Source organism: Leucopleurus acutus (genome assembly GCF_964270905.1).
Source record: "Leucopleurus acutus genome assembly, chromosome: X".
NCBI classification, from domain to species: domain Eukaryota; kingdom Metazoa; phylum Chordata; class Mammalia; order Artiodactyla; family Delphinidae; genus Leucopleurus; species Leucopleurus acutus.
In genome coordinates this window covers 113,491,406-113,519,273 of record NC_139148.1, presented here as the reverse complement: position 1 = coordinate 113,519,273, position 27,868 = coordinate 113,491,406, and the positions used below count along the sequence as shown (strand labels likewise).

Sequence of the window (27,868 nt, the reverse complement as noted above, 5' to 3'; positions counted from 1 at the left end):
GACTTTCTGACAAGGTTACTATACTTGGACCATTTTTCCATGTCAATAACTAGACTGGACTGGGGTAGTCTCTAAAGTGTGGGAGGCAAGGTAGCAACGGTATTCTATACCACGATTCCCATAGGACCCAATGTCCGGAAGCCAACAGCTCCAATTCCAGCTTTATCAGTGATTTATTGTAGACTTCAGTAACCATTAACACTAAGGTTTTCAGTTCTGTTCAGAAAAAAGACCCTCAAACTGATGAAATTATCCAAGAATAAAGACAATACTTTTGTGCTAGGTTTTATATAGGCATAGAATTGTTCAAATGACCATGTGAATACTCAGATTACTTTAATAATGAGAAGGATAAAGCAAACTCCTCATAAATTTTTGAAGAATGTGATGTTAGCAGAGTATTTCTCTACCTTACCTCAGGTTCATATGACAAGTATCTGATGAAATTTTATGGAAATCTTAAGAGACCTCTGTGATTTATATTTATGAAGTAAAATATTTAGCTTCATTACATTTTGCATATAACAGAATAAGAACTAAAATCAAAATTAATTGTGTCTGTATGTGTTTCAAATTAAACAGAAGAATTGAGCTTAAAGTCAAATCTCTTGAGGTGGTCAGTCATTTGAGTTTGTATTTCCATGTCTGTGAGAGCTCAAAATACTTGTATAAAGAAAATGTTCCTAGTTAACCTATTCTTATTGAATACCCACATCTCTCAAAGGTAATTATAACTTGCTTTTGCAACATAAAGTAGAAGTCAAATTATTTGATTTTATGTACATAATGACATAAATGAAATGTAGTCAGAGATATAGTTAAAACAGCCCTGGGCTTCCTTGTGGTCTTCAGACAGCATTTTCTAAATTCACAGTTGAGTCCTTGTCTTTACTCACCCACTTAAAAGGCAGTTTAAAGATGGATGAGGCAGCAACAAGGCAGCCCTGGTCGTAATAGCAAAGCATAAAGTCAACAATTTAAACTTTCAGCAATACTGTGCACAACAACAAGAAAAATGTGCTCATAAGGCAAAAATAAAATTAAATTTATAAGTACTTTTTCATCTTCCCTTTATTATTCCTGTTTTTTGGGTTTTTTAAATTTATTTATTTTTGCCTGTGTTGGGTCTTCGTTGCTGTGCGCAGGCTTTCTCTCTAGTTGAGGCGAGGGGGGCTACTCTTTGTTGTGGTGCGTGGGCTTCTCATTGCAGTGGCTTCTCTGGTTGCGGAGCATGGGCTCTAGGCATGCGGGCTTCAGTCGTTGTGGCTCACGGGCTCCAGAGTACAGGCTCAGTAGTTGTGGCGCACGGGCTTAGTTGCTCCGCAGCATGTGGGATCTTCCCAGACCGGGGCTCAAACCCATGTTCCCTGCATTGGCAGGCTGATTCTTAACCACTGCGCCACCAGGGAAGCCCTATTATTCCTGTTTGTAAATGCACCTCATTAGCAAAAATACTTAGAATGCAAATATTTTAGTAAAGGATAACTCTGTTGAAATTATTACAAAAGATTTTGACATAGCTGCTTGAAGAGTTTCACCTGATTAATAATTCTGAGTCTACTTCATCTTTAAGAACAAAAGAAAAATTGATAATATTCCTTCATCTTAATTCCTCCTACTCAACAGAGGATAAGAGAAGAGCTTCCTCTGCCCCCTAAGTTGCATTCTTCTTTTTACCCAACCTCAGATCAGAGGAAAAGAACAATGAAGTAAGCAGGACACATTCTGGGATGTGAAGAATGCAATTCTTTACATAAGTTTGCACGACAGTCCAATGTACAATTCGGTAAAGAAGAATGAAACATTTCTTTGATTCTATTGTCACTTTACCACATGCCACATTTTTCTCAACACAGCTGAACTACAGAAAGACTGAGAAGAAATTTAATTATAGCTTCCTCCATCTTAGAAATCCTCAAGCAAGAAACAAAGTCATAACAGGCAGCACTTTTATTAGCTCCATTTCCCAGATCTTTAAATTCCTATTATTTTAATTGAGAGTAGAAATGTCAGATTATTTTGTTCAGCCAGGTAAATCACCTTTGGATCTAAGACCTCTTAAATTAAAGGAAATAACTAATTTTGTCTTTTTGACTAACTCTCTGGGAGCAGAAGTTCCCTTAAACCTTTAATTATATCCATAGGTAAAGGGAAGGAAACATCCTGCAAACAATCACATTCTTCTTTCAATAACCAAAAGTCAAGGCTATCATCAAAATAAATGCTGGACGCAGATTCCATTGCATCATTTAGCTCATTTCTCTCTGACCTCACAGACATTCCAAAGGAAAAAAGGAGATCTGGTTTCTTATAAGTATTACAGAGGTAAACAGCAGAAAGGTCAGGCAAAATTGGCATAATTTTGCTTATCCCAGAAATTACACGAAATCAGCGATTAAATGTCGGCTTCACCATCTGTATAATGAGGGAGAGAGGTGGGCTCAGGGAACTGTTAAGTCCCTTACTGTTCTGACACTGTGAATTAGTGAAGCATTAGAAGCCAAATCCCTTTGTTCCCCTCCTTCTATCACTAGCAGTTGCCAACTCTACTTTTGAAGCAATCATTAAGGTAAGGGATGAACTGGCATTGGCCACATGGCCAACTCTACAGTGGTATACAATGGCTCAAATGAAAAGTATATACTATCCCATTGTTCCAGTAAGAAATTCAGAATTAGAGTAGGCTGCATTCAAGTTCCAACTCTCTGATACTATAATGAAGCAGGCTCAGAAGCCAAGGATGGATGGATAAAGAGTAGCAGAGTGAACTACAATCCAGACTGACCTCTGGCCCCTCACACTGGACATGGCCCATTATACATGAGCGACTGCTCCAAGGAAGACAAGGGGAGCCAGGAGTTCAGCTCATACAGGACCTAAGGTTATATTCGTCTTCCTCTTCTTTTAATTGTAAATTCATTCAGAAAGTAAAGTGGCATGCAGAAACGAATGCAGTTATATTTGCCCATATACAGAACTAGAACATCCAACAAAACTAAAGGACCAAAGGGAAAATTTCAGGGATATCTTACCATATCTCAAAGCCAATGCTTCAGTAAGTAGTAGCTTAGACGTACAAACAAATGCAATGTTCCATTGGGGCACAATTCTACTTTCTTATGTTTGAGCCTTTAGGCCATGCCATTTTCGCAGTCAACAACACCCTACATCTCCTCTGGAAATCCACATCTCTAATTAAAACAAACAAACAAAAAACCACCTTCCGAACTCCCCAGGGGAACCTGATCACCCAAACAAATTCAATTGTTTCACCCTCTGCCCTCCCACAGCCCTTTGCTTGAGCCTCCATTACAGCACGCATTTCATTATTTTCGCATTCTCTTTCATTGCCATGACTTTTCTATTGCTATTTTCTAATGAGTAAGCTCATTGAGGTTGGGGCTCTATCTCACTAAGCACCAGGTGCCCTCACAGCACCCAGTACAGTACTTCGTATACTGTGGCTCTTGAATGTTTTTAGGGTGCTTACCTGGGGGCCCTCCTAAGATGAAATCTTTGGCATGAGGTTATCCTTCCATTTGCAATTTGAATTGACTTTCAGTACAAGGAAGATTACATTCAATAAACTGAAGGATGTTAAAATAGATATGAGATTCTAAGTCAATCCCTACTCTCACATGTGATTGACATAATAAAAACTTTCCAAAGTGACAACTTTGAGTTTTTTCGTTTCTACTGGGGAGCTCTTTGGGTTGCAAAACAGCAATTTTTTTTTTACATCTTTATTGGAGTATAATTGCTTTACAATGGGGTGTTAGTTTCTGCTTTATAACAAAGTGAATCAGTTATACATATACATATGTTCCCATACCTCTTCCCTCTTGCATCTCCCTCCCTCCCACCCTCCCTATCCCACCCCTCTAGGTGGTCACAAAGCACGGAGCTGATCTCCCTGTGCTATGCGGCTGCTTCCCACTAGCTATCTATTTTATGCAAAACAGCAATTCTTGAAATAATATGGAGCTATACTCTAAGGAGAGTTGGTAGGAACCATACACACAAGGATGCACCTCAGTGGCATATGGAAATCTGATTCTGGAAGCACATCTGTAATCACTATTAAACAGAGCCACATGACTACTGTATGTCCTAGAGAGTCTCGCATGATGTCATACATTAATGCAAAGATTAGAGGCCTCAAAGAGCTACAGTCTATGTATCACTCTGCCGAACATTTCTTTTAATTTAGTTGGGCTGAACACACATAGAAATGCACAATTCAATCAAGGATCGGGTTTAACCATAAACATTAAGGTTAAAGTTAAAGGGATTATTACTGACTAGACAGGATACTGTATAAATATGGTTTGGGATTGATAACAAGCTCTAACTATAAAATACTCATTTGGAAAGGAAGACAAGGTTATACAATGAGAGGAAGACAAAGATTCTGCTAATATATAAATGATAAGACGGGCCATTATTTAATCAAACCCACACAGGGCACTTTAACATGATGGACACTGAGAGCCTCATTTTATGCTATCCATACTAGAGGCAAAATTAAAGGATGTCATTCTAGCACTTTCAGAAATAAACACCTTTGGATAGAATCTAAGGCAGAGGCCCCTTATAGCAAATATCAAACTATCACGGATAATGTTATAATGAATCTTCAACACACTTATTAAAATGCATTGAATTAAAACAAAATTGATTTGCTCACTGTCTATCTTCCTTCTCGATGTGGAACTCCAGTTAAAATCAGTAGGTTTGAAACTTGTAAGCACAGCACTAAATTATTAACACCATGAGTTCTTTTAGAAAATTAACACTGAAAAAGTGGAATTTTACATAGACTTACCTTTTCATTCTTCATGAGAAAGTGGTTGCAGTATAATTTCCTTCCAACATTTCCCTCTTTAATCAAATCTATACTTTGAACGAATTTAATCAAATAGTATTTGCAAGGAGTTACCCAATGGAATCTTAGGACTAAGGAAATTTATCTCTTGGGTCCTGCTGGCTTTAACATTCTTTGATCCCAAGAAAATGATACCGATGGCATGATGTGTCAATAGCAAAAATTTTAATCTTGGCCAACCCTAAGAATGGAGCAGAGAGGAGATTATAGAATGCTGTGAAAGAATGTTCCCTAATTTCTCAACAATCCATTTCCCACTTTTCATTTCCCCAAAGTGAAAAATATCATCACAATGTGTGTTTATGTGTGTGTATGGGTGCATGGCTAAAAGAATAATGTTTATTATTTTTTATGACCTATCTACTTCTTTAAAAGAATTGGAGCAGTGCATTAATAAATAGGAATGCACTCAGAAACGAAGTAAAGTGGGATGTGTATGTGTAACTGTTGTACCTGAAAACCTAAGCTAAGAAGAACTACTACAAGGGAGCATAAAGTAGTTCTGTGCCCCGCACCATGATACACTCAACATATATGAGAAATCAGCTCACATCAACAAATTTGTTACATTAACAAAACAGGGTCTGGATTTCAACATCCTCACTGATAAGGATTTTATCATCACTATTCCCTTTCCTTTGCACAGGGAGTACCAGTTCATTTGAAAAAAAAAAGTCCTAAATATTGCCATATTTCCAGTTTCCCATAGAATTTCAGCTTAGAGAACTCTTCTTCTTTTTATTATAAATTAATCTCTGCCTAGAGTTCATCAGCTTTTCCTGAACTAAAGTTTCTCAAACCCATCTCCATCCTACCCTACACCCCACCGTCAATAACATTTGTGAATGTTCTAATCCCTATCCCTAAAGGTACAGATTCATCAGTTTTTAATCCCCATTGATCTGTGCTGACATTGCTGAAATCTATTCATGTCACCAAAGCACAATATTAGAAAAATAAATTTTCAAATAAAGGGGAAAATGCTACTGAAATTATGAGATACCTACTAATATGAGTTGAATTTTTTAATTTTTAAGAAATACCATTATAAACATAAGGCTGTTTACATATTCTCCATAAAACCATGGCTAAGGTAATATATTTTAGTAGTTGGAATAGATGGTCCTGTCCACTTTGCAATCAACTTAACGAAACTGTAATTCTCCAATAAGGATAATCAACATCCAGTACCAAATTTGAATACATGTACAAAATCTGATTTTGTCCTCCAAAAAATATGCTATACAATCTGTTTAGAAACTTTAAAGGACCATAGGGTTTTAGAACTGGAAGTGATCTTTATAAAATACTTGGCGGTTTTGATTTTATAATGAGTGATTTCTAGCTGGGGATGGGGTGGGGGGGGCAATGACAAACAAGTAACCTCAGGATGCAGACAAATGGCAAAGTTCCTTAATTAGTTTTCGAACTGCCATAGCGAAAATAATCTTGATGAGCAATTCAAAGTAATTAGAATGCTTTGAACAGTATGCTACCCAAAAAGATCGGTGATCTACAACTTGAGCTGACTGGTACCCTATCATTTTACAGCCCTAACCAGAGATAAAGTACCATTCACCAAACAAATCTTTATGGCCCTCCCCAAAAGGACCCACAGAAGATTTTGAAAAACACAACCTTAGAAGTCCATTTGTCTTTTCTTGTCTTGCCTAATTTCATTCCCTTCCTTTCTTTCCCTTCTTCCCACCCAGTCTTAAAGCCAGCTCAGCCATCCAGTGATGCCTTTCCTGACCATCTCAGAAGCCTCACTTGACTCATCCATCCTAGGAATTTCTGACAGGTTAGTAGGGAGCCACTGAAAGCTTTTAGCAGGTGAGTGAAAAAATAAAGTCTGTGTTTCAGGTAGTTTCATTATTTCTGCACATTGCCTTGGAAAGTTGTCAGCACAGCTTTCCAAGTGTATTTAGTGACAGAGGCCAGAATGGCATGATAAAAGAAGGGATGATGTCTGACATTTCCCAAGAAAAAAACACTGCTAGAACTTCATGATTAACTGAATATGGAGATAAAGGAAATCAGCAGCAAATTACAGATAATTCCTGCTGGTCTTTTTCTCCCTTGATAATTTTGTGATTGACCAATATATGTTTTATGGCTGATGGCACCTCTCCCACTAAATCAAGTAGTTAAGTGGCATTTGGTAGAGCCTAATTACTTCATATGCTATGATCTAATCATTTTAATGCAGTTTTGATTAAGTACTATTCTCCTTACTGCTGACAAGGTACCTGAGATGCTAATTGTAGGGTGAAGACACTTATTCAGTACAAGGAGGAAACAAATGTGATTATATCTGACGCCTAATTCTCTCTATTCACTTTCCTTCTCTAATAGATATAGCTCCTTAATTTAAAATAGTGATAAAAGCAATCAATGCCCTTCCTCATAGTCCTATAAAATTCAGTCACTTTTATTTTTTTGCTATAGAAACTAAGAAAAATATTAAAATATATTTGTATATACATACACATAATTTATCGTTCATTTTCTGTTACCAACAGAACTTTCTATATCACTCAACCGTTAAAATTTTTGTCTAGAAAACAAATAAAAATGTATTTCCCTATTAACTATGATCTGGAGTCTTTCCTTGAATTAAGCATTACAATAATGGGACCAATATACAAGTCAGTTACCTCAAAAAGAGAAACTTTCCTATTATCTTACTGTATACCTAATCCCAGAGAAAATACTATATAATGCTTCCTTTTTTTAGATCAGCAATTCTCAATGAGGTTCCATGCCCTAAGACAGGGCTTGGCAAACTTTTTCTGTAAAGGGCCACGCAGTCAATGTCTTAAAGGCTTTGTGGGCCAGGTACAGTCTCTGGTCTCTGTCATATATTCTTTTTTAACAACTCTTTAAAATGTAAAAAAAAAATTTCTTTTTAGCTTTCAGGCTACACACAGACTGCAGGCAGGATTTGGCCCTTGGCTATAGTTTGCCAACTGCTGCTCTAAGGAATCTACTGTGTGTAATAAATAAACTCCTCTCTAGTGCATCTAGAATGGTTTTAGTTGTGTCCTTCTTGGGAGAATTGAGAAAACATTAACTCATACCATTGTCTCTGTTTTGTGGTGCAGAATGACAATTGCAATTGAGAAAGGCTGCATTAGATTAACAAAGCTCCAAAAACACTACTGGAAGAAGGTGATCATTATTATTTTTAAAAAATACAGGCATTCAAAAATATTTACAAGGGAGAGGGGAAAATGCAAAATTTCAAGGAAACTTCCTTTTGTACAAAACATAAGCCAAACATTACAGCCTTACTACCTCTTAGTAGAAAATTAATTACACATAGTAGAAAAGTAATTACACATTAATTGCCTCAGGAGAAAATTAATTACATCCAATTCAAAATTTGCTTGGAATGAATACATGATCTCTTATCTTTTATAAATAATAGCCTAGGTCCAGACTCCTGAGCAGAATCCCCAAAGCTCACAGTTTTACATTTGAGGAGATGTGTGCAGGCATTATTTCACAGTATAAAGGAAGAGAATACACTACATTCTTCATTCTAGTAATTAGGAGAAGACAATTTAGTGTCCTACTAGGAAAAAAGAATTAAATTCTCAAACTTTGGAATCACTCGGCCATATTAAATAAGAATATTCTTTTACAATATATGGATCATCTTTTGAGTTAAAAGCGTTTTTAAAAAATCATCTAAAACCGTGCTTTATCTTTCAATCAGGATCATGCTTACACTATGACTGCACGACACACTGCCATTAAAGAATAACACACAAGAGTAATCAAATTAAATTGCTTTGGGTTATACAGATTGACTCTCCCCAAAAACCCAGGCACGTGGATGGACAATGGGAGAAAGCTGTCTCTATCCTGGAAGGTGGGGAGGGGGCTGCAATCCCTGGGCAAAATACAATGTTGTTGTTGGTTTTTTCCAAGTATGAAGACATTTATACCTTTTAAACTACTGGAAAGTTAAAAGCCAACAATAGAATAATATAGTATTTGGTATCCATAAGTCTTCTTAGAAAAAAGTAATTGGACTACAAACTTCTCTAGAATTCTTCTCCCAGCCAAGACATAAATCAAGTGGTGCTAAAAAGTGATTAAGCAAACTTATTTAAAAGTAAATCTGAGATGCTACACAGCCTTGAAATGCTCCAAAAAACTGTTTTAATCATTCCCTGAGGGAGAATTTTAAGGCCAGAACCTACTGGAAAAGTAACAATCATATTAATTCCAGTCATTTGGAAGAAAGATTTCTTCTCTTTAGCCTCCCCTTCCCCATCCCCAAATAACAGTCCAAATTAGTCAGATATAATCCAGTGATAATCTGGCACTTTTCCTTGTTAATGAAAAGTATTCATTTTGCCTACAGAGGGAAAAAAAGGCCACCCAAAATGACTCCAAGTGTCTAGAAACAATTTATTGGTGCAGTACACACGCCACCAAAATTGCACATCGTAAACAGAAAAGCAGCTGAAATCACCATCCCTATGATGTCAGCTCTTCCCCCTGATCTTTCACAAGCTTTCTCCCAACCACAAAAGACTCTTTACATTTTCTTGCCATAACAAGTCGATTACGCAAATGTAACTTTTATCACAGAAGTCATAAGCAACAAGAAAGAAATGAATTACTATTACCTCCCCAATTTCCTTTTCTGTTAGCTTTTTCTCCTCTCTGCAGAAAGTAGAGAAATTTCCCATTCTAAAAAATAGAGAGAGAATTCTCAATCTTTAAAGCAAAACACTACTTTTTCCCTTCCTAGGAAATACTGTCTTTCTCTTCTTCCAGTGTCCAACACCTTTTCCCTCACCTACATTTTCTGTCTGCTCATGAGCAGCAGAAATCCTCTGGTATTATGAAATTCTACCTTCCCAAAGCACGGTTTACACTGCAGCCTCCAAAACGATGCCTGAACCTCAGCACATAGAAGAGCCATAGCAACAGCGGTGATAGTTTTTTTTCACTTGCTATTACCAGAAATCACAGTCCGAAAAGATGACGATGGAGGTGTCACCTATGCTAAAACCTGATTCACTATTTAACTAGTTAAATCCCACGTTTTCATTTTATGTACCCTTTGGGAAGCCTGTGACAGAGTAAAAAAAAGATCTTTCAGTGACAGTCACCATTTTTCATGAAGAGATAAATAGTTAAAAAAAAAAAGCAGCTCTCCTGTATGAGATTTTGTTTGCCACTAAAACAGAATCCAATGCCCTAACCCCCTCCATTCCCTATCACCTTAGAATCTAGTGTAAAGTACCTATAACAATTTTAGCTTCAAAATAAGAGCTTAGACAATGATCACAAGTTTCTGTTAACCAGAAGTCATTTGTATACTACTCACATGCCTCTGATTTTACTAATAGGTAAACAGATTTATATCTATCAAAAGCAGTTCCTTTGATGCAATGATTCTCTGTAAGACTATTCTACGGGAGAAATTAAGCAGAGAATTGAGAATCTTGATAAATATAATCCTACGTAATGTTCAATCCAATTCTAATTCACTAAAACAGCTTAACACTGGTACTGAATTTCATTAAAAGTTGTTTTCCATGACCTGTTTCCTGTATGGAATAGACTGCTGTGAGTCCAATTTCTTTAAGGATAGTAATAGTTTAAATATTAAAGACAGAAAAAGGAACTAGTGATGATAAAACTGCAATGTGTAAAATCCTGATAACACTGTTATGTATTTAGTCATAGGTACATATATGCATATGTATTTACCTTTTATAAATACATATTTAAACATTTTTATAAATCTTTCTAAAGGTGGTAAAGAACTCTATATATTTACTATATAATAAAAATATTTAGCAAATCCATGGATACCATAATTTTTACTGAGTACATAATTTTTACATCAATTTTACTGAATTCCTTTTATATGCAGACCTTCTTTTTTTTTTTTAACATCTTTATTGGGGTCAGACCTTCTTAAATGACATTACCAAATCATCATTTTCTGCTTCTTGAACTTAGTGACCATCCTATCTTTTACCCATTTTTATTTTGACAATGCACTTTTCTACTTTTTAAAATAGTTATGTCTAAATTTGGTACAGCTGACTAAAAACTCTACTGGCCAATGTTGAGCCTCATTTTCTTGAATAGATCAAAAGTGTTTTCAAACACAAAATATACTTCATGTACAATATACATTTCATGTGCATATACACACAGCCCCCATCAATTTTCCCCAATGAAAACTTAATTTACCGTCCAAAATAATGAAAAATGGGTCACAAAAGTAACTAAGTATCCTGGAAAAGAGATAGCTACCCCAAAAGAGGTGAGAGGTATAAGATAAACATATCAGAATTTTACACCCAAACAAGTTGTATTGCCTAAAGGGGGAGAAAGTCCCCTAGGTACTCAAGGAACTTATTTTAATGGTAATTAAACATCACCTAAAATGTGTTTAGAGGTACATTTCTACACATGTTTTTGAACATCCTCACTGGTGGCACATCTTCGATTCTGAAGGATAATTTCGGTTTTGTTAGCTGTGTGTTCATTTTAGAAATTGAAAAGTGACTTAGGTCCAAGACTGGTGAATGAAGTGGGGAATCAAGTTTGCTCACATTGTTTGGTGTTGGCAAACTCATTAAGTAGGCCCATTTACTTCTCTTATTTTCAGTTCTAATCCTTTGTTTAAACTGAGCTCTGAGCTTTCCTACATGGCACTTGTTGGCAAATGGCAATATATTAATCTGACAGGTATAGAGAATATTTTAGAGAGCAGAAGCTGGAGTCAGAAAGGCCATTTAGGAAGTGGTTTGATATTTCCTTAATGATTCAGAAGTAACTTCCTCTCCCTTCCAAGAATTTCCATATGTAAACACAAGGTGGCTTTGGAATATGATAACTTTGAATGGGTATTTTTGACATAATAGCAGCTCAGAGTTATTACATCCCGGTTTTGTTGGGGGGGAATACAGAGTGAGGGAAAGGGATTCTGTACAACAAAATTGATGAGATGTATCAAAATTGGAAAAAGTCTTTAAAATGTCTATCTTTGGGGTAAATGGTGCCACTTACTGGCATTTAGGAAATTGGCATTTTATTTCACTTTAGCCAAACTGCATTTTCACAAGTATAAGCATAAATAGATTTCATGTTCTTAATAAAAGTGTTTGCATTTGAAGAGCATTTACTGAGCTGTCAAATCTACCTGGATCAAGGAGCACAGAAGTGGGTGACGGCGAGATTTTGGAAGCTACAAAACTTAATACAAAATTGAGTTCAGCTTCTTGGAAGGATGATTGAAAATCATGTTATTTTGATTTCTCACAATTTCATCTACTATGTCTCTCCATGTAGGACCTCCCATCTCCATCTTCACTGCTGAACAAACCTGTTACTAAACAAACCTGTTACTAAACAAACCTGCTTCTGCTTGGTTGTGTGGCCAGTGCTTCAAATTCAAGTTTTAAAAATAACCCATTTTCTCCCAAACTCGACAATATCTTTGAGTCTTTACTCTCCCATCATGTTTTTGCCCTTCCCATATCCAATTAGTCACCAAGGTCTGTCAAGTCTTCCTTACATGGTGCTCAGAGTGGTCCCCAGACCAACGGAGCAGCTGGGAACTCATTAGAAAGGCAAATTCACGGACACTGCAGACCTACTTGAATCAGAAACTCTGGAGGCAACCTAAATGTCCATCGACAGATGAATGGATAAAGAAGATGTGGCATATATATACAATGGAATATTACTCAGCCATAAAAAGAAACAAAACTGAGTTATTTGTAGTAAGATGGATGGACCTAGAGTCTGTCATACAGAGTGAAGTAAGTCAGAAAGAGAAAAACAAATACCGTATGCTAACCCATATACATGAAATCTAAAAGAAAAAAAAGGTTCTGATGAACCTAGAGGCAGGACAGGAATAAAGATGCAGACGCAGAGAATGGACTTGAGGACATGGGGAGGGGGAAGGGTTAGATGGGACGAAGTGAGAGAGTGGCATGGACATACATACACTACCAAATGTAGAATAGACAGTTAGTGGGAAGCAGCTGCACAGCACAGGGAGATCTGCTCGGTGCTTTGTGACCAACTAGGGGGGTGGGATAGGGAGGGTGGGAGGGAGACGCAAGAGGGAGGAGATATGGGGATATATGTATACATATAGCTGATTCACTTTGTTATACAGCAGAAACTGACACAACATTGTGAAGCAATTATACTACAATAAAGATGTTTTAAAAAAAAAAGGAAAAGAAAACAAGAAACTCTGGAGGTGAAGCCTGGCAATCTGTGTTTTAACAAACCCTCCAGGTGGTTCTGATACATGCTCAAGCTTGACCATCACTGCCCTAGATCACACCCTTAACAGCTAAAGCCTGGGCTATTACAACATCCACTTATTATATCTAGCCTTTCCCTCTCCAACCCAGCCTGTCAGGTTGGAAGCCTAATATAATCTTCCAAAAACAGACAACGAGCCATTGCTTTCATCAGTTCACTTTCTTGATTAAAAAACAACAACAAAAACAACAACAACAACTTGCTGTAGACTGAGTTAAAAATAACTGTTTCAGTCTGGCATTCAAGGCCTTTCATAATTTGGTCCTAACGTAGTTCATGGCAACAAGCACCTACCTCACACCTCTGTTATGGAAGGAACCTTGTGTGTGTCCCTTTATGCCTTTTCTCCTGCCTGTCTCCCACTCTCCTTTAAGGGTCTGTTCAGGGATGTCCTGCCTAGAAGCAAGGTAGTGCAGTGACAAAAGCACAAGTGCCTAGCATAAAGGCATTCTATAAATGATAATTCCCTTCCTTAGTCTGATGTTCCTTGGAATGCTACTATGTCAGTTTCTATCACATTTGGGATTCATTACTATTGCTCTGCATTGTTAGATGCCTAAATGTGTAGATGTCTAATCTCTTCAGTTTCAGTATAAACTTCTTGAGGTCAGGGACTCCTTTGTACTTTTTGTATCTCAAAGATAGGTATCAAGCACTATGTCCTACACAATGCGGGTCTTCCAAACTTTGCTGCTAATAATTTTCTAGCTTAAATCACACCTAGTTGTTTCATGAAGACTAAGCGTGTAAAGACATTAAACCTGGATCACCAGCGTCCAACTTGGGAAAGTCTAATATATTACCATTAACTGACAGGCACATAGGAAGGCTCAGAGCAAAGTTCAAACAAAGGATTTGAAATAAAACTAGAGAAGCAAACAGGACCCTAATTAATGAGCTTGCTAACTGTTCTTCCCATGGGGTTGGTAGCACTTAAAAAGCATACATTTGAAATATGCTTCTTTCCCTGAGGCTGCTAGACACACTGACTGTAGTCTCCTTAACCACAAGAGGTCAAAGTTCTATTTTCTATCCCTATACTTAGTAGCATGTGTGCATGCTTTGCTGATTGGTTTCTTTTATGCTTCTACTTAAAGTTAAGGCAGGCAGCAGGAAATTGAGACCAGGGAGGCCAGAAACTTTCCCAGCTCTAGGGGGCAACAATAATGATGAACCTAGCTCTGGGAAGAAATTATGACTTTATGGTTTCTACTGGTTCAGCTGCCCCAAATTTTCTTGCATTAATAACAACTTATGCCCCACTTGATTATCTATGTTGCCCATCCCTTCCCCATCACCCACTGCTATGTTATTTATACTATACTGCAGCAAGCAGTTAAATCCTAGCTTAATATAACATACTGTAAAGTGATATGTCCCAAAGCCAATGGCTTAATGGAAAGCCGGGGGAGGGGGATGAAAAGGCACTAACAGAGCAACTCAAAAATGCATTTTCAAAGAAAAATCTGGATGCGTCTAAATGTCCTTGAAGTCTTTACTCCACCTGCCAAAAATTCACTCCTAGGATTGTGTTACTAGGCACTATTGAAATCTGGTAGAGTAATTCACTAGTGTGCTTAGAAATTCCCTAACATATCTAGTATGGTATGGATTTCAAATCCAGTAAAAACTTCATTAAGTTGATACTGGGAAGCTATTTCTATAATTCAAAGCAACTGCTATTCTTCAGCTAGACACTCTATTGTTCTGTAATAAACAAATTGAAAAATTCAATGATAGTTGATTTGAACCCTACTTTTTTCAGTCCTTTACATTTTAAATTGATAGGGTTTTACAGATTTCTTTTCCTCACTTTTTTATAAAACAGGTGAAAGGGGAAGAGGGGAAAAAATACCACTACGAACACATGATCTCTGTTACAAGGATCTTAAAGAAGGGTTGAGAAGTTTTTATCTGTAAACATTTTTCATGAGAAAAAGATAAAAACACAATGCCTTGGATTTCCTCAGCAGCACATTCTTGAAGGTACTTGATCAAAAAGGAGGAGAGTGGACATTTTTTTAAAGATAATTAGAATATTTTTAACTCTTACACCTAAGCTGTCTATAGTTTTGTTTACTCTAGTCCCCAGGAAGTATGAAGCACAATTTTGTTCATATTTTGCTAGAATATCCAAAGCTGTCATACCAACGGCTAATCCAATATTTTAGGACACGAATCATTCTAATCCATGATCATATGATAAACAAAGGAAAAGAAAGGCCAGCGGGCTGCTGTCAGAAGTATGCTGGAACAAGTCCAGAAAAGGCTGAGGGAGAGTATAGCTCTATCCCCAGTAAGGTAAATGCTGGTGAGAGGTAATGGGGAGAGACAAGCAGGAATAGAGGAGAAGGATGGGATCTGCTCTGCACTAGGTTTCCTGGTTTCTCTGAATGTGCATATCAGAAGATCTGCTTGAAATATATGGGATTTGGGGGAGGGACAACAAAGAGGATGATGGGTAGAGTTGGCCAGCAATATGCTCTTCTATTTTTAAATGTAAATTTGAAGTCATTTTCCTATTGGAGAACTCTTCCTATTTCATAGGATTGTTGAGAGGAATTAGTTAATATCTTATTTAAATGTTTGCTTTCTGTGGTCCCTACCATATAACACCTTGGTCTAAAGTGGCAGATGACCAAATGAGAAATGTACATAAGATGCAGTGAAAATTTTAGCTGTGCATATTTTATTGATTTTTGTTCTTTTAAAAATGAGTTACCTCATGGCATTCCTCCAGAGACATTGTTTTATATGTACCTGTGGTAGAAATTCTTTGGGTCTTAACTACAAGAAATGAAAAGGAGTTTGTTGCATCACACCTAATAATAGTGTTCGTTTTTGTTCTCCTAACTCTGCTTTCTAGCAACAAATGAGTAAAACCACGACTCTTTCAAAAGATACAATTCATTCAAAAATTATCACCAAGCAGTTTGAAATTCTACTATTCTATTTCTTTTTAAAAGGCATTACTCCCTGTAACATGTGAACATCCACGGGAGAGGCCACATAGCGAGCCAGTAATCAAAAACACCTTAATATCAGTGAAATGTATCAGATTCTTTCTAATGTGGCGGCTGGGACAGAGAAGTAAAGAAGTTTCTTTTATTTATTTGTTTGTATATTTGGGGGACGGGGGAACAAAGGGAAGGAACAAGAGGTTATTTCTCCCAAAGCCATAAATTTGTCTGAAATCAGCCCTAGTTACTAGGAAAGCAATGAGGGCTCCTTTTTCTCTCAAAGGTCTTGCAAGATGAGAATGAGAGCTTCAGTGTGTGGACAGCTCATTAGTTACAAGTATATTTTGTTAGACCTATTATATGTAATACATTAAAATCATTTTACTAAGTATAAAATGTCTACATTGTACACACATAAATTAGCCTTCATGAGCTAGAAGAATTCAAGCATTACACAATATATTTACAGAAACAGAATGGAAAAAAGTCAGAAAAGTCTAGTCTATATGTACTGCACTCACTAGCCTACACTTTTACATATAATTCATACCTAACGGTATAAATAAAAGTAAGATACATGGTCCCTGCTTTCAAGAAATTTACAACCTAGTTTGGGAGACAAGTATAACATATATAATTAGGGAAAATCTAAGGCAGTATATAAATCAAGGACTGGACTGTCTGCGACTGACAAGGGATATAACAGGTGCTTGGAAATGGGAGTGATTTCTGTAGCCTGGAACATTCAGAGAAAGTTCATGGGGAAAGCAAGATGGAGACCTTGAAAATCAGGTAGGATTTGGCCAGTCAGTGATTGCTGAATCGCAACTGGCATGGTAGAACAAAAGGGATTTCTTGTTGGGGAGTAGAAATAACTAAGCACAGATCTGTAGAGAGGAGCCAGATAACAGAAAGTCTGGAAAGCTGAGCAGGAGACTTTGGGTCTGGTGGTGGTGGTATGTGTGTGGGTGTTTTGGGGGGGTGGGGAGACTGGATTTCAATAGAAAAACATGGGTTGTCAAGCAGGAGTGAGAGGGGATAATGACAGTGTTTTCATGTGATTAGCCTAGCATTGTTCTGTAGGATGAACTGCCCACATACATCATAACACCTTTGATGAAGGAGTTCAAAATATACTCCACAGATGATAGCTAATTCATCCTAATAGCACTCACTGAGGCAAAGGAAATGCAGCTTTTATTATTCCCCATTTTGTAGATGATTTGCTCAAGGTCACTGAATAAATGAAAGGCAGAATAAAAAAACACAGTATCACAATGTTCAATGGTTCCTAGGTACCAGCTAAATTATATTCTCTCATTTTCTATAACTCAAGCAAGGGAGGTACATGATGGACATTTGTCCTCATGTGCCATTTTTAGACCCTCATGAGTGTTCAAGGCACATGTCCTACCATGCCCAATTCCTGTTTACTCTCCGTTCAGCCCCCAGCCTGCTTACCCCATACCCTGCAACTACCTCCAACTCTCCCAGCTCACAGTTGTCTTTGATTATTCTGTTTCAGCTGCTCTTCTGCCACTATCATTAGCATATTCAACATCTCTGAATATGCTTCCCACCAACGACGACAATGGTTTGGCTTTATCTATGAGTGCAAGCATTGCTCTCTACCTCTTTCCACCTCAAATTGCAAAGGTGATTAGTCCTTTCAGAAGGTGGAAGGAAGGTAAGAAGCCTACATACTAGATTCTGACACCAAACTGAATTCTTTCTCCAATTTAGGTTTCATGATGAGAGTTAAATTAAGAAGTCCCCCCACCCCAGTTAACTCCTTCCCGATCCTGACACATTTTCTCATCCCTCCATGCTTTTTTTTTTTTTTTTTTGCGGTACGCGGGCCTCTCACTGTTGTGGCCTCTTCCGTTGCGGAGCACAGGCTCCGGCCCGTGCAGACTCAGCGGCCATGGCTCACGGGCCCAGCCGCTCCGCGGCATGTGGGATCTTCCCGGATCGGGGCATGAACCCATGTCCCCTGCATCGGCAGGCGGGCTCTCAACCACTGCGCCACCAGGGAAGCCCCCCCCCCCATGCATCTTAAGTCACCCTTCCTTTTCTTACAAGCCAACCCTCCACCTATGCTTCCTGCCTCACAAGGGCCCTCACTTCCACATGCTCTCTGGCATTATGACCTTTCCCTCCTTGGTAGCTCCCACCCTTCAGTTTCAACTAAAGAAACTGGCATATAGTAAATGCTCAGTAAATGTCTGATGAATGACCAGAGCTCCAGATCTATATCTTCAAGTATTCGCTGGACATTTTTAAAAACAGCTTTACTGAGGCATGTTGAGATACAAAAAAAATTGTACATATTTAATGTATACGATTTGATGGGTTTGGACATATGTATACACCTTTGAAACCATCACCACAATCAAGATAATAGACATACAGCTCTACATTTTTATTTTGTCATCCCACTGTTACCTCGAATTTCATAAGCCTAGAACAGAAATCATTAATGTTCTACTGGATCTGGCTCTTCTCCCTGACTTTCCGATTTCTTTTGGATGTACCATAATTGTCCCAGTTGCCCATATTCAACATCACAAAGGCTTCGATTCTTCCTCCTGTAACTAGCTAATTACAAGTCTGGTAATTATATTTTCTACCTCATAGTACTAAGCATAGGGAAGGCAATCAGTCAATGCAAGGTCCATTACATCTGTACAGATATGAATACCTTGTTGAAATAGTCTCAGTAGATCAAACTGCCTCAAGTCTCTCTATCCTCCAGCTCATCCATTCAACCAATCTTAAGATTTCTCTTCCTATATACAACTTTGTTTGTTGAGCCTCCCTTACTTAGAAATGTTTAGTGGCTAGTCTGAAGGCCAAAACCCTTCCCTAGCATTCAAGAACCACCATAATCTGGATGCAGTCAAGTTTTCCAATCTTACCCCCTATTATTTCTCTAGTGTAATTCTTCATCATAGGTCAAGTGATTTTATCCGACACTCAAAGATCGTGTGCGTGCACACACTTGCTCAGGGTATTTCCCTGCTTGGAAATGCCCTCCCCAATATGGATCCTAAAAATCCTTTGGGGGCAAGCCTTCAACTCTTCCAGTCAGCAACTTCTATTATAGAGTAAGTATCACAGATTTTGCATTATTTGATATTTCATGTGCTAGATTTATCTCCCCAACAACATTTTAAGATCTTTAAGGGCAGACATCATGTAGTATACTTCTGTATCCTTCCCAGAATCCAGTAACTAGGTTCACCAATGCAAGGCAATGTTTTCCAACTCTTAGATAAAAGTCTCCAATAAAGTGTTCATTAATCCTTAAACTTCATTTCCATATCACATCTCAAATAACAACCATTTACAAACTGTACCACCCTGATCATATTTAAAGATACATGAAGACTAATGTTTAAATTCTTTAGCAGGAAGTTTAAAAAATTCTTTCACAAAAGGCATAACACAAAGCATAACATAATAATACTTAGTACTCTAATTCAACATTTAACCTTATTCTCCCACCCACATTTTATGAAAGATTTAACACCCAATTTAGAACACTTGTCTTCATAAATACTAATGCAGGTTCTAAGGGGAAATATCTTAAACTTAAGTATGATTTACAACTGAGAACTTCAAAGAAAAAACATGTTTTAAATCATTAAAGAGTAAATATTTGAGTGGAAAGAAACAGGTTTATTGGCTTATTTTTTTAAGTTGTGCTTTAAATATTTTTCAAGAGTTTAGCTCCTGGTATGGAAAATTAGTTATATACTAGAGAAGTAAGCACAAATTAAGTACCCAAAAAATTCATACCCTCCACATTTGGTGTAATATGGCAAAAAGTTCATTACCACAATATTAAGAAATATTAACAATATGAGTCTGAATAACTAATTCACAAGGAAGGGTTTGAACTGGACCAAATCCTGGGTTTTCTTTCGTCACTCCAAGTTTCTTTTCTATTTTAAACTAGTGGCAACAGAAATTTCTTTGTTTGAAAGTCAGGAATGCTGGAAGTCTTAAGTGATAGAACAGGTAGCTCGACTTCACGTCTCTCCTCAGGGGGGAGAAAAACACTGGATAAAGTAAATTTGTTTTTATTTCTGGAAAAATCATTTTTTCCATCAATCTTCATAATTCCCTAAAATAAACTGTTAAAAAGTTATAGGCCGGTCGACCACTTCACCCAGATTTGTGGAAATACTATACATGAATTTCAAGAACACATGGCTAACTCACGTTTTCTTACTACTCTATAGGTCTAAAAGTTGCCCCTCTTTCACAAAACTCGAGGAGAATTCTACAAGCTCGTGATATATTTCTGCATCTCATCTGCAATATTTTTAAACAAAAGAATAGTCAAAGTAGTCTAGGCTCAAGAGTCGCACTGCATGCCATCAAATTTATTTTTAGGATACTCCACAATTTTAAAAGTGGAAAACTTTTGTGTTGCACCAAATGCATAAGAACCACATATACAAAGAAAATGGAAATAAGAAGTTAAGAATTTACCATTTCATTCAGACAGAGAAAATGACAAATAAATATTCCTCTCCTCTTTTCTAATATTGAGATGATTGCCCTCCCCAAATCAGGGTAGACAAAGTAATCACAACTTTGGGCAGACATAAAGTGAAAAGCAGAATTTATCTTTCAAAATATGTGATTCACATTCTAAACCACCTTAATTAAGATTTTAAAAGTCAAGAGATAGGGAACTCAGATAATGAAACAAAGCAGGGAGCCATAATAAATACTGAACAGCAAGCAGTTCCTACACCATATAAATCAAATAAAGACAAATCAAATAAGGACCAGAAACCATATAAATCAAATAAAGTCAAGACAAATGAAATAAAGACCAGAAACCATTTTCTCCTCAGCACACAGAGTTCCCCAGAATCACAAACTTGATGAACGGGAGGCACTCAATCTGCTGACGCACGCACGCAGGCAGCGCGTGCACACAATGGAGAGAGAAGTACCGAGACCCTCAGAGACAAACTACACATCCGTAACGTTCTACTCTTCACAGAATGGAAAGGAGAGCACGGTGGGAAAAATTTCGCACTTTCTTCCACATCAGACAGAGCAAAACTGTAGTTAGTAATGCAAATTACCAATTCTCTTGATATAATCAAAGGCAGAACTGAATGAATGGGGTGAGGGGCAGTGGCTGGGGGAAAGAGGGAGGGAAGGAGGGGGGTGGCGTGAGAAGAAGGAAGTTTGAGGCATTTTGTAAAGCTTGAATGGATCAACCTATAAAAAGGCCCTAATATTTCTCATTTCCCTTTTTCTTCCTTTCTTTTTTATTAACTACACAGCGACTTCCTGGGACTCAACCCAGACTTGCCCTATATTTAGCTAAAAGGCCTGGTGCTTAGGAGACACAGGCGTCCTAGGTCAGATATATGTCCGACACAAACGGTCCTTTTGGGGGAAAGTATTTTAAAAGTCCCCTTTTTTGTGTGACCATGCATCAAATGTAACCAACTGCTTTTTTAAAAAAATGAATTCCATTAATTAATTAGTAAACTGAGGCCCCAATCCATAGCACTTTGATTTCTACTAGGAACATAAGCTGTTTACTACTCTAAACATTTTTTCTGAACGTAGAAAAAGTTTGCTTTCACATTTTTAGAAGGTAATGAGGCTTAAGTGTTTCTAGTCTCTGACCTATTCATAAATAGGTTGTTTAGGCTGTCTACCAAAGGAAAAAAAATAAAATGTGAACGCTTAAAAGTCAGTAAACTTGGATAACATTTAGTAGATAGCTTGAAATGCACCGATTTAAAAACATAACAGCATAAAAAGTGTGTGGCCATAGCTTATTTCTTCTTCAATAAAATGAAAATATAATGGGAGAGAGCTGGGAAGATGTCGAGTAAAAAGTTGGGTCCGGGGCAAGTAGTCCCTTGTTCAGGACAAAAAGCTTCCTTTAACCGCATTGCAACAGACCTCCTGTGGGAAAGGCAGGGGGCGGGGCGGGGGAGTCATCACCTCCGCTACTCTAACTTAGGACCCTGCATTTCTCACGCCACCCTATGGGCTGGACCAGGTTGGGGGAGCGAGATACAACTTGGCCCTGAAGCAGCAGCACCAAAAGGGGAAAAGAAGTCACCTCGCTCTTTGCTCTACGCATACAGGAAGAGCCCAATTCAAAGCCGCCACCACCGACACCCCGTTGCCTTGCTCCGCCCCAACTTGTGTCGTGTGTGTGTGTGTGTGTGTGTGTGTGTGTGTGTGTGTGTGTGTGAGGGGGGGAGCACCACTTGCGTTTTACCCCACGATTTCCGAGACACCTCCATCTCTCCCAAGTTAAGTGCTCCCACCTCCAACCCCCAACCGCACCACGCTCAGCCGGCGCAGGTGTCTCGCTCCGGGCTATTTTGTGCACCCCCCTCGCCCCCCAGCATCCCCACCTCGCCGCGCCCCCAGTCCCTCCGCGCCCGGCCGGCGCAGTGCACCACCTAGCTTACACGCCGGGAAACACTGAGAACGCTCTTCCCGGGTCACCTGGCCGGAGCGCCCGGCCCGGCTTCGGGGAAGCCCTGGGCCGCCTCTCGTCGCCCGTGCCCAGCGCGGAGCGCGCCCCCGGCTCCCGGGCAGTCACGTGGACGGCGGGGGAGGCCCGGGCGTCCTCACCTGCATCCCGGGCACTTGGACCGCCACCGGTGAGTGGGCCATGAAGGCGAAAGCAGCTCCGCGCGGCTTCGGCGGCGGTGGCGCCTTGGGCTCCGACTGGCTCCTCCTCCGGGGGTAGGTCGGCGGCCCTCCCAGGCTTTTCGACCGGGGCCTGGAAGGACACATACGAGTGGGGTTACGGGGCGGGTGGCGCGCGCGGCCCGGGGACGGGAGGTGGGCGGTCCGCGGCGCTGCTCCCCGAGACTCAGTCTACCTTTCTGGCGCCGGCCCGCCGCTGTGGCAGCCGCCTCAGCTGCTGCTCCCCCTACTGAACGCTGGGCACCGTGTGTGGCGGTGGCCGGGACCTGGGCTCGAGTGATGCCGCTCGTCTGCTCCTCGCCGCTTTAGGAAGAGGAGGTGGAGGCGCCCCAGCCACCCGCCTGCTCGCCGGGCCGGGGAGGCGGTTGGGGGCGGTTCCGCCGCTGGCCCTGCCTCCGCCCTGCAGCCGGGCGGTGTCAGGAGAGCTAAGGCTCCGCGCAGGGAAGGGGCTCGGCTGGGGTGGTTGGAGCCCGAGAGGAGGGAGGCTTTCCCGGCCCACGGAGAGGAGAACCCGCGGCCAGGGGGGCCTGGAACACGGCTCGGCCTGGAGAGAGAAGGGAAGAGTTCGGGTGACCCTCGGGGTCCGAGGGCGTCCCGGACGCGGCCACGTTGCAGGCAGGCGTGCAAGGGCTCGGGCACACGCGGCCTCGCAGAAGTCTTGAGTTGAAACTTGGCGGGTGTTGGAAGTCCTTCTTGACTCCCCGATCTGGTCGAGGGCGGGGACGCAGAGAGCCGCCGAGTCGGTGGACCCCTGCTCTTTCCCCAGCTTCGGGCCGGACCACTGGGCGGGTCCGTGACCACTCTCCTCTTTCCGGATTCCCCGCCCCCAGACAGGCTTCAGGTGACTTAGAACTGAGGCTACCCCTACCTATCTCTTGGGCTGTCAGTTGGGGGGTTTGGTGAGGGCGACCAGACTGGGGCTTCTCTTCATCACAAGTTCTGCACATGTAAGAGAGAGGGAAGTTGGAAAACAGATGGTACATCGGCAGAAAAATTAATGAGGAAATAGAGGCATGGGAAATGAGATTGGGTCATTAGATGGGCGTATTATTGAACTCAGCATACACAGCAGTGGTTTTAGCAACTCCCTGCCTCCACCCCATTTGAAGTTTCACTCCAGCAGGGAGACAGGCTCTTTTAAGAATAACCTAACAATAACAACCGCTATAATAATAATAGCAATTATGGTCATCTCATTATGAAGGAACCTTTGAGAACCCACAAGGGGTTGTAATATGTAATACAAGTGCCAGTTTAAAATGAGGATGGAGTTCCCTAACTTGCAGGTTGTTGTAGGTCTGTACCCAACACAGTGTTGGGACTCCGGCAGACAATAAATGTTTCTCTTGTTCCTTTAGAATCTGTCTCCAAAGATAGCAAATTATTGTTATCACTATAGTTATTGTTAATGGGTGCCATTTTCTTTGTGCCAGGGACCACTAAGTGCTATGTATATGTTACCTTATTAAATCTTTACAAGGGTCCCCTGAGGTCACATTGCTTTTCTTCCATTTTGCAGAAATGCAGAAAAAGGCTCAGTGAGGTTAAATAATTTGAGCCAAATATCACATAATTAAGAAGTGGTAGGGCTGGGAATTCAAACCCAGGTCCTTCTAACTTTTAAGATCTGTTGTCTTAGCAACTGTCAAGTAGTATACAAAATAGTATTGTTAACTATAAGTCACCATGCCATACATTACATCCCCAGAGCTTAGTAATCTTCTAACTGGAAGTTTGAACCCTTTGACCACCTTCACCTACTTCCCCCATCACCCTCCCCTGGCAACCACCAATCTACTCTCTGTTTCTATAAGTTTGGTATTTATTTAGATTCCTCATATAAGTGAGATCATACAGTATTTGTCTTTCTCTGTCCGCCTTATTTCACTTAGCATAATGCCCTCAAGGTCCAACCATGTTGTCACAAATGGTAGGATTTCCTTTTTTATTGCCAAATAACATTCCATTTCATGTACATACACCACATTTTCTTTATCCATTCAGATGGCAAAGGATATCATCCTCAAGTCCAGGCCCTCACCACTTCTAAACTGATGATAGGCCACAATCCAGTCTCTATTTCCCACCAGCCCAGTTCACACTTAATGCCAGCTTGACCAGAAACCTGCAGTGCCATCTAAACTTTAATGTCCATAGAAATTCCCTGGGATATTTTTAAACTGCAGATTTTGACTTAGCAAGTTTGGAGTGGCCCAAGATTCTGCATTGCTCTCAATTTCCCAGGTGGTGCATATAGTGCTGATTCTTAGACCACACTTTGAGTAGCAAGGGTCTGAATCAAGCTCCATCATTTAAGGCTCATCTCAAGTCCCACCCCCACTGACTCTTCCTCATTGATCGAAGCCCTCCTTCAAGCTCCTCCTATTGCATGTTGGTGGAAGCAGCACTCACATTGTAGTTCTTTCTTTTTTTTTTTTTTTTTTGCGGTATGTGGGCCTCTCACTGTTGTGGCCTCTCCCGTTGCGGAGCACAGGCTCCGGATGCACAGGCTCAGCGGCCATGGCTCACGGGCCCAGCCGCTCCGCGGCATGTGGGATCTTCCCGGACCGGGGCATGAACCCGTGTCCCCCGCATTGGCAGGCGGACTCTCAACCACTGCGCCACCAGGGAAGCCCAGTTCTTTCTTCTTATTTCATGCATTTCATTTGCTTCTCTTACGTAAGAATTATTCAGATAGAATGTCAGCTTTCTGAGGGCAAGATTTTTGTCGGTTTTGTTCATTGCTGTATCCTCAGAGCCTAGAACAGTGTATGGCACATAGGAAGCCCTCAATAGATATTTGTTGAATGAATGGATGGATGGATTTCCTTTGAACTCTTCACTGAGGTTGGCATAGTGCTAGTTGGTATAGTGTTTTATTGATGGCCCGGTTTAACTCCTAGGCACTGCTCTTGCTGAATCTTTAAATTGTTCACTTTACTATATGTTACATCTTTCTTTTTTTTGTCTCCTAAATTATTTTCCATTACTTTAATTTCACAACTACCTAAGAGCAAGTTGTGTAATTTTAATAAATAAGGTAAGCATATCTAAGAAGTGACTTTTCTTGACATGATTCTGGGCCAGAGTTATGTAAGCCTGTGGAAGACTGAATGGTAAATTTTGAGACCTGAACTATTGAGAAATTTCCTTAAAAACACTGCTTTTGAGATCTTAGTGAACTTTCTGATCTTTCTTTAGGTTTCCTGCTATTAAATAAACTGTTGTTGTTATTATTGATAGAGATCACTTGAGCTTTTATATGGAGTTCCTTGTAGTTTGCTTATGCTTTTTCACGTGTCTGTTTCTTAATTTAAACAAAATGACAAGAAATTCAAATATGCTTTTGTTATTCCCCCCCAAAATGGCACTTGAATATTTTTACTCCAAAATGTCAGCCTAGAATCTAATAACATATTACAATGTGTTCCCACAGCTTGAGGGGAGACACCACATCTTATGTTCTGAGTAGCCGCATAGAGTGTGACATAGTGTATCAGATCGGATTTGGTACCTGCTTGATTGATATGACCTGAGTGGGTATGAATACTTAATAACCACATAAATAAAGCAAAATTATATGCAGATTAAGCAAAGTCAGTGAATTCCAAGTTAGACTGTACCCTTGAACCCAATAAGAGTTACTCATTTAAATTTACAATCTGTGGCTTCGGTTTCCTGACATTTGTCATACCCTCAATATTAAATATTTAACTTTTCCTACATTTATAAATATTTACTGAATGGACTGGGTTCATAGCTAAAGTGTAGGTAGACAGAAATGGCCAAACTTTAATTTAGGCAATAGTGAGGTAATGCATTAGGGCCATGGTTCTCAAACAGGAGCAAATTTGCTTCCTGGAGACATTGTTGGTTGTCATGAATTGGGGGGAAGGGTGCTAGTGGTAGTGGGTAGGGGCCAGAGATGCTGCTAACCATACTCCAATGCACAGGGCTGCCCTCACAACAAAGGATTAGCCTGCCCAAAGTGTCCATGGTGCCAAGGTTTGAAACACCATGCTCTATACTCTTTGTATTAGGGTTTACTAACCAAGTGACAGACTTTTCTTTTTTAAGTTTTTTCTGATGTGGACCATTTTTTTTAACGTCTTTATTGGAGTATAATTGCTTTACAGTGGTGTGTTAGTTTCTGCTTTATAACAAAGTGAATCAGCTATACATATACATATATCCCCTCCCTCTTGCATCTCCCTCCCACCCTCCCTATCCCACCCCTCTAGGTGGACACAAAGCACCAAGCTGATCTCCCACATATCTCGCGGCCAAAAAACCAAAACATAAAACAGAACCAATGGATGTGGACCATTTTTAAAGTCTTTACTGAATTTGTTACAATATTGCTTCTGTTTTATGTTTTGGTCTTTTGGCCGCGAGGCATGTGGGATCTTAGCTCCCCAACCAGGGATCGAACCTGCACCCCCTTCATTGGAAGGCGAAGTCTTAACCACTGGACCGCCAGGGAAGTCCCATAACAAGGTAACAGACTTAAGAATCCTTGTTACCTGAAGATTTTAGTTCAATGTGGTGGCTGGGGCTAAAACAAAGAAACAAACAATCCCACAAGATATTGGGCCACATCAAGGGGGTGCCGGAAACTAAGCAGTATTTTTATGCCACCTTTGTATAGACCATAGATTATCTTCCCCCAAAGAGTGAATACTATTTAATGAAAAATACTATTGAACAGAAAATAACCTTAAGCAAAATTTAATGATTTGTGTTAAAAAATGTAATCATGGAGCATGTTCTAATGTACCAGGCATTACCTAGGAGCCTTCAAATATGTTACCTCATCGAGATAAATTTGACCTCTTACTCCACTTTATAAAATTTAAAGGTAGGGTTTCACATTTTAGACTGTCACATTTTGAGACTCATCACTACATTAAAATGTATAAAGTGTATATATGTCTGAAGTGTAAGAGAAGTTGATATAATTATCTGAATTTCTTTCAATTATCTGAAT

At 39.6% G+C, this 27,868-nt stretch overlaps 1 protein-coding gene across 1 annotated transcript in view; it reads right to left on the bottom strand.

Annotated features, from left to right (window-relative positions):
- The window catches only part of STK26 (serine/threonine kinase 26), a gene marked incomplete at its 5' end in the record, with an annotated part of 64,528 nt that extends 41,683 nt beyond the window's left edge, over positions 1-22,845 (bottom strand). Inside the window, one exon of the mRNA XM_082865359.1 lies at positions 22,804-22,845. Within this exon, the coding sequence (XP_082721485.1) occupies positions 22,804-22,845 (42 nt within the window). The remainder of the gene's footprint in view (positions 1-22,803) is intronic.
- Positions 22,846-27,868: the final 5,023 nt, after the last annotated feature.